The sequence below is a fragment of the Electrona antarctica genome (genome assembly GCF_951216825.1).
Source record: "Electrona antarctica genome assembly, contig: scaffold_679, whole genome shotgun sequence".
Classification (NCBI taxonomy): Eukaryota; Metazoa; Chordata; class Actinopteri; order Myctophiformes; family Myctophidae; genus Electrona; species Electrona antarctica.
Genome location: NW_027637596.1, coordinates 4,383 through 16,557, shown reverse-complemented (window position 1 = coordinate 16,557; position 12,175 = coordinate 4,383). Strand labels below are relative to the sequence as shown.

Here is a 12,175-nt window from a genome sequence, read left to right as displayed (position 1 = left end):
CGCTCACCCTCCCCCTCCTGCCCCAATATCTTGCTTAATATCTTGCCGGTGCTCTGTGGATGCCGTCGAACCTCGACATAAATATTAGATGAGAGCGATCGTATTATTTCTCACCTCCTCAGTCTGACTGATTTGGGACAGAGAAAAGGCTCTGAGGGACATAGACAATATGATATTAAATATTAAAAGCAGTTTTAAAATGCATGTTAATTGCGCTTTAAGAAAAATGCTGAGGTACTCCGAGGCAAACATTGTACTTTTACTCCACTGCAATCATTTGAAAACTTTAGTTACTTTGTAGATTTTGATTATCATTACAAAACATACATTAACCACGTCAGCCCTACATGTAAATACAATAGCCAATCTACAAGCTCACAATGCCTCGCATCACGACGCACTGTGAGCTTGTAGATCTGCTATTTTCAAAATATTTTTTTATATATAATTATTTTTTATACATTTGAAAACTTGTGAAATGGGACATCTGTATAATAAGTACTTTATACTTTTGGTACATTTTGATACCAATACTTTTTTTTTTTGACTTTTGAATTCGTTAAAAAAATGTAACAAAGTATTTCAGTATGGATACTATTACTTAAGTAAAACATGTGAGTACTTTTCCCAGCACTGAGCTGCCTACGGAACAAACCTCTGTCCAGTGTTTACATGTTGGGGTGCATCATAGCATGGGATGGTCTTAGTCTCTGTAGCGTGCTGAGAGTGATCCCTCTCTCTGCCTCTCTTCCAGGGACTACACTGAGAAAGAGGAGATAAAGGGGCTGATCCAGGAGCAGCTCAACGCTATGTCTAAGTGAGTTATGACTCTGTGCTGTCTTCTAAAGCAGCAGCACAAGGCCTTCTCTTGGCACACGCTGGGAGAACTAGTCTGATGGTGCCTTGTTTGTTTCTGGAGCTGGCCAGAATGTGACAGCATGAGTTGGGGTGTGGGTGCGTGCGTGCGTGCGTGCGTGCGTGCGTGCGTGCGTGCGTGCGTGCATGTGCGCACATTGAGTTTATGTGGGTTTCTTTTTTTTTGCAGTACTGTATGCTTGTGTGGGTTTATACATGCATGCTTGTTTGCTTTAGTGAATTCACACAGGCATGGCGTTGTGAGCTTGTACCGGCTATTTTCAGCATGCAACCAAATGTAAAATGACTTTCTTATACTGGATCTCTTGTCCACTAGTCCCTTGCAACCATTTTAGTCTAGTTTTTATTTGTTGACGAAACTGTCAATATATTTAGTCTTAGTTTTAGTCACCGTATCTTAGTTTTCAATTAGTCAGTGAAAAAAAGGTAGACGACGAACATTTTTCGTCATCGTATTCGTCGACGAAACCAACACTGCAGCAATCCCTTTGTCTTTAGACAGCGACGAGCCTGCTGAGCACGAGCTCAGGCAGCTATAGCTGACAGATAAGCAGCAGACCCCCTCCTACCATCAGCGTGTGTGCGTGCGTGCGTGCGTGCGTGCGTGCGTGCGTGCGTGCGCATGCTGAAGTGTAATTGGCTGTTAACTGTGTTGTTGTGATTTCTGTGACTCCTGATTGGCTCCCCCCCCTCACGCAGCGACATGAAGAGCGTGCTGCAGGATCCCGAGCTCAACCTGCTGCAGCGCTGCCTGCTCGTCTCGCGGTGAGTTGCCGCTCGCCGCCGTTGCACGGCCTCATGGGTAACTGTGTGTGTGAATTGTGAAATGATGGCCGTTGACCATAAACCAACATGTCACCGTGAAGGTAAGACCACACGATAATGCCCGATTTATACTTGGTTGCACACCAGAAATACCAGATCTACAAGCTCACGACGTGTCGCGGTGCGACACGTCGTGAGCTTGAAGATCTGGTATTTGTCAGATCTTGTGACGAGATCTGACAAAAGTGTCAATCAGGCACGTCATCGTTTCGGGTCACGGTTGTGGTACCATAACCTTTTTTTAACCAGTGAAAAACCACATTGAGACTAAAGTCTCTTTTACAAGTAGAGTTTGCATGTTCTCCCCGTGTCCCCTAGGGTACAGTAGGTACCCTCACAAATACCATGCAGTAATCCTGGTCTCTAAACTGCCTCCCCCTGGCCAGCCGGGGCACCTGATGGAGGGAAAGGAACCGGTTGGAATAACGTATTCCTTCCACACACTATACGTCCAACCGGGGAAAGCCTGTAGAGCCCAGGATTACAATAGATAATTAACACTGGGTGAAACAATGGGTTACAAAAAAATTAAATAAAGCATGACATTCTGTCTGACAGTGACTTGAGGGATTTGTGTTCTGTCTGTCTGTCTGTCTGTCTGTCTGTCTGTCTGTCTGTCTGGCTGTCTGTCTGTCTGTCTGTCTGTCTGTCTGTCTGTCTGTCTGTCTGGCTGGCTGGCTGGCTGGCTGGCTGTCTGGCTGGCTGGCTGGCTGGCTGGCTGGCTGGCTGGCTGGCTGTCTGTCTGTCTGTCTGGCTGGCTGGCTGGCTGGCTGGCTGGCTGGCTGGCTGGCTGGCTGGCTGGCTGGCTGTTTTGAGAATTGCGGCAGACGGCAGTCAAAATGCACTTTTTCAACGTGTCAGTTTCTGTGTTTGGCCTGACAGATTGGGATGTAATAACCAGACGTGGTGGTGGTGGTGTACACCACTCTGACAGATTGGGATGTAATAACCAGACGTGGTGGTGGTGTACACCACTCTGACAGATTGGGATGTAATAACCAGACGTGGTGGTGGTGTACACCACTCTTCTGCATCTCCACACAATGCGTGACAGGCGAGGGAAATGTCGACGAGCCTCATTTCTCGCGTCTTCTTCGCCCCAGTTTTTAATTTCCCACCGGGCATTGCAGGCAATGCCTAGAAGAGTTATTCTGAGCTGAACTGTAATTTTCCCCCGTTTTTTCCATTGCATTATTAAACCCTTAATTTACCTGAGAACACCCAAGGTCCTGCTTTGCACAGAATAACACTTTCACTTTGTCTTAGATCGGTAAAGGTAACCTAGCAACAGCTTTGTGTAATCTGCAAAACTCTGACAATAACGAAAGGCATGAAAGGTCCTAAAGCTAGCTTGATGCCAGGGGCGAAGCGTGGGCTTGGACAATGGACGTGGTCATTAGCCCATTAAGAGCCGAGACCAGCTTCTACAAAATGTCTTCTAAAATCATGACAGTTTTCTGAAAAACCTGTTTCTATATCAGCAAATAGCACCAAGATTAATATGTAATTGGCCGCCGACCCCCATCTGAACATATGTTGTTCCAGGGACCCCCCAGAAGCAAATAATATTTGAGTTAAAAACGTTCAATGTGAAACGATTTTTGCGAAAACAGCAGATCTACAAGCTCGTAGATCTGCTATTTTTCAACTGCTAAAGTTTAAAATAATGGTTAACCCATTTTGGGCGGGAACCCAAAATAGCAAAATAGCAACACTGGGTCAATAAAATAGCAGATCTACAAGCTCATAGCGCGCCACCGAGTGGCGCGCTACGAGCTTGTAGGTCTGCTATTTTTGAAAAATCGAAGAACGACTGACATAGAAACATAGCTTTTTCAGAAAACTGTCAGGATGTAGAAGACATTTTTAGAATCTGATCTCAGGTCAAAATGGGTTAAAGTGGTTAAAAGCTATAAGGCGACACAGATGCGTCCTCAGGTCTGAATGGGTTAGACCGTTAGAGAACAAAGCGCCATGGTACAGAACAACAAAGAATACAGCCTACTTACAGTAGCTAACTACAGTAAGCTAATGTCATGGAGCTCATTATCCACACTGGGTTCAACTAAAGCCTTGCTGTGGTTGTGATGCATCCCACCAGCAGGCAGTGGTGGAAAGTAACTAAGTACTTTTACTTAACTCTATCTCTACTGCTAGCTGTTAGTATAAACCCCGGTTCCCAGGGCCAGCATACGCGTTCACTTTAAAAAGTCGGAGTTTGCCCCCCCCCCCCCCCACACACACACACACTCTCGCTACACACACTCTAGTATCATTGGAACGCGCACACACTCTTTACCTTTCGTCAGAAGCTTTTACATGGTGGCAGCGTTGCGGTAACCTGACTCTGCCAGATGGGGCAGCAGAGAGTACACTGGGTTCCCCCCTCCTGCCGCTGATTGGCCAGGCCGTTTTGTGGCCGGAGCATCAAGTCTGCCTGAGAGTTCCCAGATGGGAGCAGGAGGGGGGAACCCAGTGTACTCTCTGCTGCCCCATCTGGCGGAGTCAGGTTAGCGTTGCGGTACAAAGGCACAAATTCAATCTGGAATGTGGATGGCAGAAAATCCACCAAGGACAGCGATCCTAGAATCCCATTTATGGAGGCTTGAAAATCCTCCTTTCAACTGCTTTGCACTGTGAATATATTTTCAATCCCATAGTTGGAACGGTGGGGCGTTGCTATCTTTTGACGCCCTCTGCGCAGAGTTCGCCTTTTGGCGCCTATTTTTGATATCAATTGATTACGATTCACAACTGTGTCCTGTACGCGCTCATAACGATGAAAAATGAAAATTCCCCTGGCTTTTGCGGTCTATGCGGACGCAGTTTTTAGAATGGTAATATTCTTCTTTTTGGCTCAAAACAAGCTAGACTGGGCGGTCCTGGAGTACCTTTTTCAGACACCAGATGGGGTGTCAGTGGTCAATGAATTGAGTACAATTTGTAGGTATTTGTACTTTACTTGAGTAATTCCAACTTCCAATACTTTTGCTTCTACTCCACCAAATGTTGGATCCAAATATTGTACATTTACTCCACTACATGCATTTGAAAACTTTAGTTACTTTGTACATTATTACAAAAACATACATTATCCACTTCAGCCCTATATATACATTTCGGCCATTTGAAAATAGCCGATCTACATGCTCACAATGCGTCGCGCATTGTGAGCATGTAGATCTGCTATTTTCCAAAAAACTTGAAATGGCACATTCTGCATAATGACTACTTCTACTTTTGGTACTTTAAGTACATTTTCATGCCAACACGTTTTGCACTTAGTTAGTTCTACATTGCAGTATTGAATGATATACAGGAGAGTTGGGCTGTTATTAAAAATAATTATGGCCCTGAACCTTATGTTACACAAAATGTATCAAAGTCAGAGATCTTTTTGTGCACAGCTGCACAGTGGCGTATCCAGGAATTACGTTTTGGCCAGGCAAGATATGTTAATTGTCGTCTCCCCGCGCACAATCGTAGCACTAAAGGTTTTCAAAGAGATATACCTGCCAGACGAGTAGGATACAAAGGCTGAAAGGCATGCATTTACATTCCAATGGGTGATTGAGGGTCGCAACCGCCAATCAGCTGTCCATTTTAATAGTTCTCAGGTCTTGTTTTTGTCCTTTTTTCTCATTGTATGGATTTTGGCCAGGCCAGAAATGGATTTGGACAGGCGGACGCCTGCCCTCGCCTTATTGTAGATACGCCTCTGCAGCTGCACCTTATCATTAGCTATCATTAGCTTTAGAAACGTGTAGATTCATTGGTACTCCTGAGGAGGACAGAGCGTGTCTAGTGTGTGATTTGAAAGAAATTGAAAATTAAATTATTTTTTTGTTTTACTGCCCCATTATATGTCATTTTGTAAAATGACAACCATCTGTGTTAACTTTTTCTGGTTAGAGGACTATACGAAAAACTGGAATTTTGTTTTAGGAAAGGTATTTTTGCTTTAGCAGACTTTTTATGCAAAGCGTGGGAAAAAAGGCAGAATGTTTTGTTTGTGTAAAAAAAAAAAATGTTTTCATTTTATTGTACACTTATGCAATATTGAAGCAATGATTTGTATGGTGTGTCCTATAAGTCCATGTGGGCGGGGCACCTCGGGTAACCTGACTCCGCCAGATGGGGCAGCAGAGAGTACACTGGGTTCCCCCCTCCTGCTCCCATCTGGGAACTCTCAGGCAGACTTGATGCTCCGGCCACCAAACGGCCTGGTCAATCAGCGGCAGCTTAGAGGCGGGATCAAGGCAGCACTGTGTATGCCTTGATCCCGCCTCTAGCTGCCGCTGATTGGCACCCAGGCTTCACCTCGTGTGCATGACACATAAATAAAGTATCTATCTATACTTTTTCCCCCCACCTACTGGTTGTGCGCTGCGCTGCACCACACCCACCGCAGGCTGTTCGGGGACGAGTCCGACCTCCAGTTCTGGACGGTGGCGGCCCACTACCTCCAGTCGTTCTCCAAGGCTCGGCAGCTGAGCGTGCCCACGGCGGAGCGCCCCCCGGCCCAGGGCGACGAGAAAGAGACCCCCCAACCTGTCGTCGTCGTCTCCCAGAAGCAGAGCCACCTGGACATCTGCCACGACACCTTGTGCGAGAGCGCCTACTTCCAAGTAAGCAGAGAGAGAGAGAGAGAGAGAGAGAGAGAGAGGTGTGTGTGTGTGTGTGTGTGTGTGTGTGTGTGTGTGTGTGTGTGTGTGTGTGTGTGTGTGTGTGTGTGTGTGTGTGTGTGTGTGTGTGTGTGTGTGTGTGTGTGTGTGTGTGTGTGTGTGTGTGTGTGTGTGTGTGTGTGTGTGTGTGTGTGTGTGTGTGGCGTGCGTGCGTGCGTGCGTGCGTGCGTGCGTGTGCAGCACCTGGACTGTTGTGTGTATGTCTTAGGACTGGGATGCGATTAAAAGTTTTTATCTAATTAATTAGAGGCTTTGTAATTAATTAATCTCGATTAATGGCATTTTAATTGCATATCAATATTCGACCTGGGAACCTGAGAAACCTTTTCTTCAAATGGATTTTGGTATACGACTGAATCAATGAATAGTGACTACATAAGCTTAAGCAATAAAACATTGTTTTGTTTTGTTTTTTTCTTGAAATCTGTCTCCTATAATGACATGCCCCAAAATAGGGACGCCAGGCTTAACCCATTTTTGGCGGGAACCCCTTTTGGTGTTAGCATTATGTTATGCTTTAGCTATTGAAAAATAGCAGATCTACAAGCGCATAGCGCGCCACCGAGTGGCGCGCTACGAGCTTGTAGGTCTGCTATTTTTGAAAAATCGAAGAACGACTGACATAGAAACATAGCTTTTTCAGAAAACTGTCATTTTCAAACAGACATTTTTAGAATCTGATCTCAGGTCAAAATGGCTTAAAAGTGGTTGTGTTTCTTTCTTTTTTCCTAGTCTCTCACTAAGCCCGGGGCTTGAAGGGAGCCTTTTGCAGTTCAAATTTAGCATTTCAGCTTCCTTCCTTCCATGTACTCCCACCGAATTCCTTCCCTTGTCACACTGGGTCAATATACCCAGCTATAGTGAGCAGCAATGAAAGAAAAAAAAACAATAAATGTCCTTGTTTGTGCAGGGTTTTGTCATTGGGAAGATCAATGTCTCTCGTCGATGACACGGCTGGATCGGCATGAAAAGGGGGAGAGGAGGGAGGCTGGTGGTGGAGCGTAGAGAGCTTTGACAAACAATGCAGCGTGACTTTTTCAAACTTAATATCGACCACAGATCCCCCCTCCCCCCCACCGTAGACTGTGTTGGCAAAAGTTTACCTTAACCTATTTTGGGCGGGAACCCCTTTTGGTGTTAGCATTATGTTATGCTTTAGCTATTGAAAAATAGCAGATCTACAAGCTCATAGCGCGCCACCGAGTGGCGCGCTACGAGCTTGTAGGTCTGCTATTTTTGAAAAGTCGAAGAACGACTGACGTAGAAACATAGCTTTTTCAGAAAACTGTCAGGATGTAGAAGACATTTAGAATCTGATCTCAGGTCAAAATGGGTTAATATAAGCCTCATTGATTGGCCCCTTCCTCCGTCTCTCTCTCCCGTACGGCTGCCTGTTGGCATGGCAGCCACGCGGCCAACCAAGTGGAGACAAGACATCCATGTTTGTTGCCTAGGTGACAGTGGAGGCTTTTAATCAAAGATCTGTGAGGGCTGGCGGAGAAGCCGTGGTAGTTCTTCATGAACCCGTTCTTCTGTATGCAGTGTTATCGCAGCTCCCTTTCAGACAGAAATTGTGACCAAATTTGGATTCATTTTTTTTAATGTTTTTTTTAATATGAAAGCAGAGAATCATAGCTTCAAATTGACATATTGGTTGTTCAGTTTCACCCACCTGTTTTGGAGATATGGGATAATCTCCATGGGACAAAGATATGAGTTAAAAACGTTCGCTGTGAAAGAATACCTTATCAAAGATTTGCGCACGTTTTCAAGATTTTTCAAAAAATAGCAGATCTACAAGCTCGTAGTGCGGCACTCGGTGCCGCGCTATGAGCTTGTAGATCTGCTATTTTTCAACAGCTTTTTTAAATAATGGTTAAAGTGGTTAAAAGTTATAAGGTGACACTGATGCTTCCTCGAGTCTAAATGATTTAAATTAAACATTTTGAATATCCCGTTGTTTCTAGATAGTCTGGCCTTTTGTTCCACCAGGCGCCTATACCCTGCTTTTCTAGTGCCTCATACACACGTACAGAACTCATGTTCTGTGTTCTGTCTGTGTTTGATGGCCGCCTCAATGTTTTTTCCAATGGGAGTCACATGGTTTGACCAAACATTTGTGTTTGATTGCTGATTGAAAAATTTGTTTGAGGGAAAAGGAAGTTCCGTTTGATTGTTCCTGCCTAACTATATCATCCGCTCCCGACCGGATCATATACCCGAAATGAAATGGTGCCCAGGCTACAGTAGGTCAAACCATGTGACTCCCATTGGAAAAACACTGAGGCGACCATGTGTTTGATACGTCTGTATGAGGCCTAGGAAAGAGCATTTTGATTATTATCTTTTTCCTTTCCTTTTTTCTTTCTTTTTTTTCTTTTTAACACATTTTGGGCGGGAACCCCTTTTGGTGTTAGCATTATGTTATGCTCTAGCTATTGAAAAATAGCAGATCTACAAGCTCGTAGCGCGCCACCGAGTGGCGCGCTACGAGCTTGGAGGGCTGCTTGTAGGACTGACATAGAAACATAGCTTTTTCAGAAAACTGTCAGGATGTAGAAGACATTTTTAGAATCTGATCTCAGGTCAGAATGGGTTAATGAGAAAGGATGGCCATGACAGCCCACCAGATTTCTTCCAAGCTTTTGGAGGTTTTTCTGTTAATGGATGTTCTAAAATGATGGTGTTTTTTTATTCTTTGTAAATATTGATCTCTCTCTGGCATTTCGAAATTGGAAATGTTTTGTTGTACTTTATTCTTTATTATAACAGAAACACTTATTTAGCAATCAGCTACGCATAATGCTGGCAAAGCACGCACACACGCACGCACAAACGTTTTCAATAAAAGCAGCAAGTTAAACTAAGTGAATTTTTGATCTATGTGATGATTCATAACAATGGCTGTGCCTCAGAGGAGAACTCATCTTCACAAAAGCATAACGCATATCTGCTTCGTGATTTTCACACGCACGCACGCACGCACGCACGCACGCACGCACGCACGCACGCACGCACGCACGCAGCGATACAAGCACAAACAAAACATAGAGCCATAGAGCACAACACATACATTATTCACTTGTACTGTATGTCTTTGCCCCAGTCCTGTCATGACGTTCACATTTTGTAAAAAAAATATTTTTACAGATAGTTAACGGTACTAATTTATTAATTTTTAATTTTTATTTCGGTTATCTAAAATCACCATTCGCTCATTTGTTTGAATTCCATCCGCTCTGCAGCGGCCAGCGGGGAATATGAAATGTGATTATGTCAACAGTGTGTTAGCCCATTCTGGGCGGGAACCCCTTTTGGTGTTTTAACTAAGCATTATGTTATACTTTAGCTATTGAAAAATAGCAGATCTACAAGCTCGTAGCGCGCCACCCAGTGGCGCGCTACGAGCTTGTAGGTCTGCTATTTTTGAAAGATTGTGAAAATGCGGCACAAATCTTTGAATATATATTCTTTCAGAATACTTATTTGTTTTTATTTCGACGTCAGGCCTAAATGGGTTAAAAAAACCTAACAAATCACACACGTGTGAAGTGAGAGGCGCTCTTATCATCATACATCATCTCATTCTGGCCAATCACAATTTGCGTCCTCACTTTTGTCTTCAATGTTTGTGTTTACACAAACCCTCAAAGCTGGACATATAGGAGGGGCTAGCTCCCCTCAAAAAATCGAATCTCTCTCTCTATATCTCTATATATCTCACTCACGCATACACACACACACACACACACACACACACACACACACACACCTAGACACATGAGGGTGATCATTCTCTCAACCACACCTTTGATCATCTGTCTTTATACATGATATTTTGTGCGTAAAAATGCTCCATTGTGCGTGTGAAGTGACATGGTGTTGATTAACTGTGAAGTGACATGGTCTTGATTAACTGTGAAGTGACATGGTCTTGATTAACTGTGAAGTGACATGGTCTTGATTAACCCATTTACCGCTGCCATTAATTAATCCCTCCGTCGCGTCCTGCCAGGGTTTTATCGCGCGTGACACTTACTTTGAAGAGCCAAATATCCGTAATCGCATTTTACTATGAAACCATTCCGTGTGTGTTGACGAAGCTGGTGCTTGTTCTCTCGGTCGGTGGTGGAAAAAGTGGACCGCGAGTATCACAGCGCCTGCTACAGGCCGTTGAAAACGCTTGTCTGGGACAAAGCGTCCTCTGCAATGTCGCTTCTGTGAGATAAAGCCGTCTGAAAACAGAGCCGGCAATGTAAGTGGATGCGCGCGCATTTTCAAAATGGCCGCGCCCATTGGGTCAGAAGCATAACAAAGCTAACGGACGGTAGATTTAGATACGATCGTATTAAAACATGCATTAATGAATACATCGCTGTTAAAACGGCTTTTCCGTTTGTGGCAGGCTACAAGATTCTACGTGTTAATATTCCTATGTTCCTGGCGGGCAAACGATTAACTGTGAAGTGACATGGTCTTGATTAACTGTGAAGTCACATGGTCTTGATTAACTGTGAAGTGACATGGTCTTGATTAACTGTGAAGTGACATGGTCTTGATTAACTGTGAAGTGACATGGTCTTGATTAACTGTGAAGTGACATGGTCTTGATTAACTGTGAAGTGACATGGTCTTGATTAACTCGTGTTTTGCAGAAATTCCAGCTGGATCGAGTCCACCTGCAGGAGGTGAAAAGATCCAATTATGAACAAACCAAGAAATGTGCTGACCAGCTCCTCCTCCTGGGCCAGGTTGGTACTACACTACCCATACATACCATAGACCAGTGGTAGAGTGGCTGGATGGTAACCGCAAGGTTGCTAGTTTGAACCCGGGCTCCCTTAGAGTTAATGTCGAAGTGTCCTTGAGCAAGACACTGAAACCCTAATTGCTCCTGATGTGCTGGTTGGTGCCTTGCATGGTTTGCGCCGCCATCAGTGTATGAATGGGGAATTTAATGCACAATCTATGTAAAGCGCCTTGGATAAAGGCGCTATATAAATGCACCATTTTACCAGTGGTTCTCAAACTTTTTCATGTCAAGGACCCCTAAATTGACATTTATTAGCCTGCTGACATTTGAAAAGATATGCCAGTGACCCCAATAAGAGAATATTTTTATGACGGTTCTAGCAGTGATTCTCAACCATTTTCATTTCAAGCACCCCCGGTTGGACATGCATCGGGCTACGGACCCCCTGCATTTAATGGCATTTTTCTCTCTGGGAACCCCATTTTATATCGTTAAATCAATGTTAATTTAACTCTGAGAGTGTACACATGGAACCAGAGTTACAGACCCGTAAGGGTCCATTTGGTTCCTAACTATCATTTAGCCCACTTTGAACCACCGCCATAGACACAAAGGGCCCTATTAAGGTGCTTGTGGTGGTAATAGGGTTGTGGCAGGTTATTATAGTTAACTAAAACTAACGGTGAAACTAAAACAAAAAAAAACATTTTAACTGAACTAAATCAAAACTATAAAAGGAAAAGAAAAAACGATAAGTAACTGAAACTGTATTGTGTGTTTACAAATGAACTAAAACTAACTGAAATGTTAGACAAAATGCCCGTAGTTTTTGTTTTTGGCAATTTATTTTTAAACTTAATCTGTAACTGAATATTCTTTTTTTTAAATGCTATATTTTCTTGAGTTTTTATTAAACAATACTTACTCTGGCCCTTTTCAATCCTGCACCTGACTCATTCATCATTGTGCAGGATTGAAACGGTCTGATAAATCTAATAAAAACTAAACTAAAACTAAGCGTATTATAATAATAATA

At 43.8% G+C, this 12,175-nt stretch overlaps 1 protein-coding gene across 1 annotated transcript in view; it reads left to right on the top strand.

The window, feature by feature from the left end:
- Positions 1-11,137, top strand: part of LOC306918792 (WD repeat-containing protein 11-like) — a gene marked incomplete at both ends in the record, with an annotated part of 42,724 nt that extends 31,587 nt beyond the window's left edge. The window contains 4 exons of the mRNA XM_079531657.1: positions 755-817; positions 1,576-1,641; positions 6,113-6,329; positions 11,042-11,137. Of these exons, the coding sequence (XP_079387783.1) occupies positions 755-817; positions 1,576-1,641; positions 6,113-6,329; positions 11,042-11,137 (442 nt within the window). The remainder of the gene's footprint in view (positions 1-754; positions 818-1,575; positions 1,642-6,112; positions 6,330-11,041) is intronic.
- Between the last annotated feature and the right edge of the window lie 1,038 nt (positions 11,138-12,175).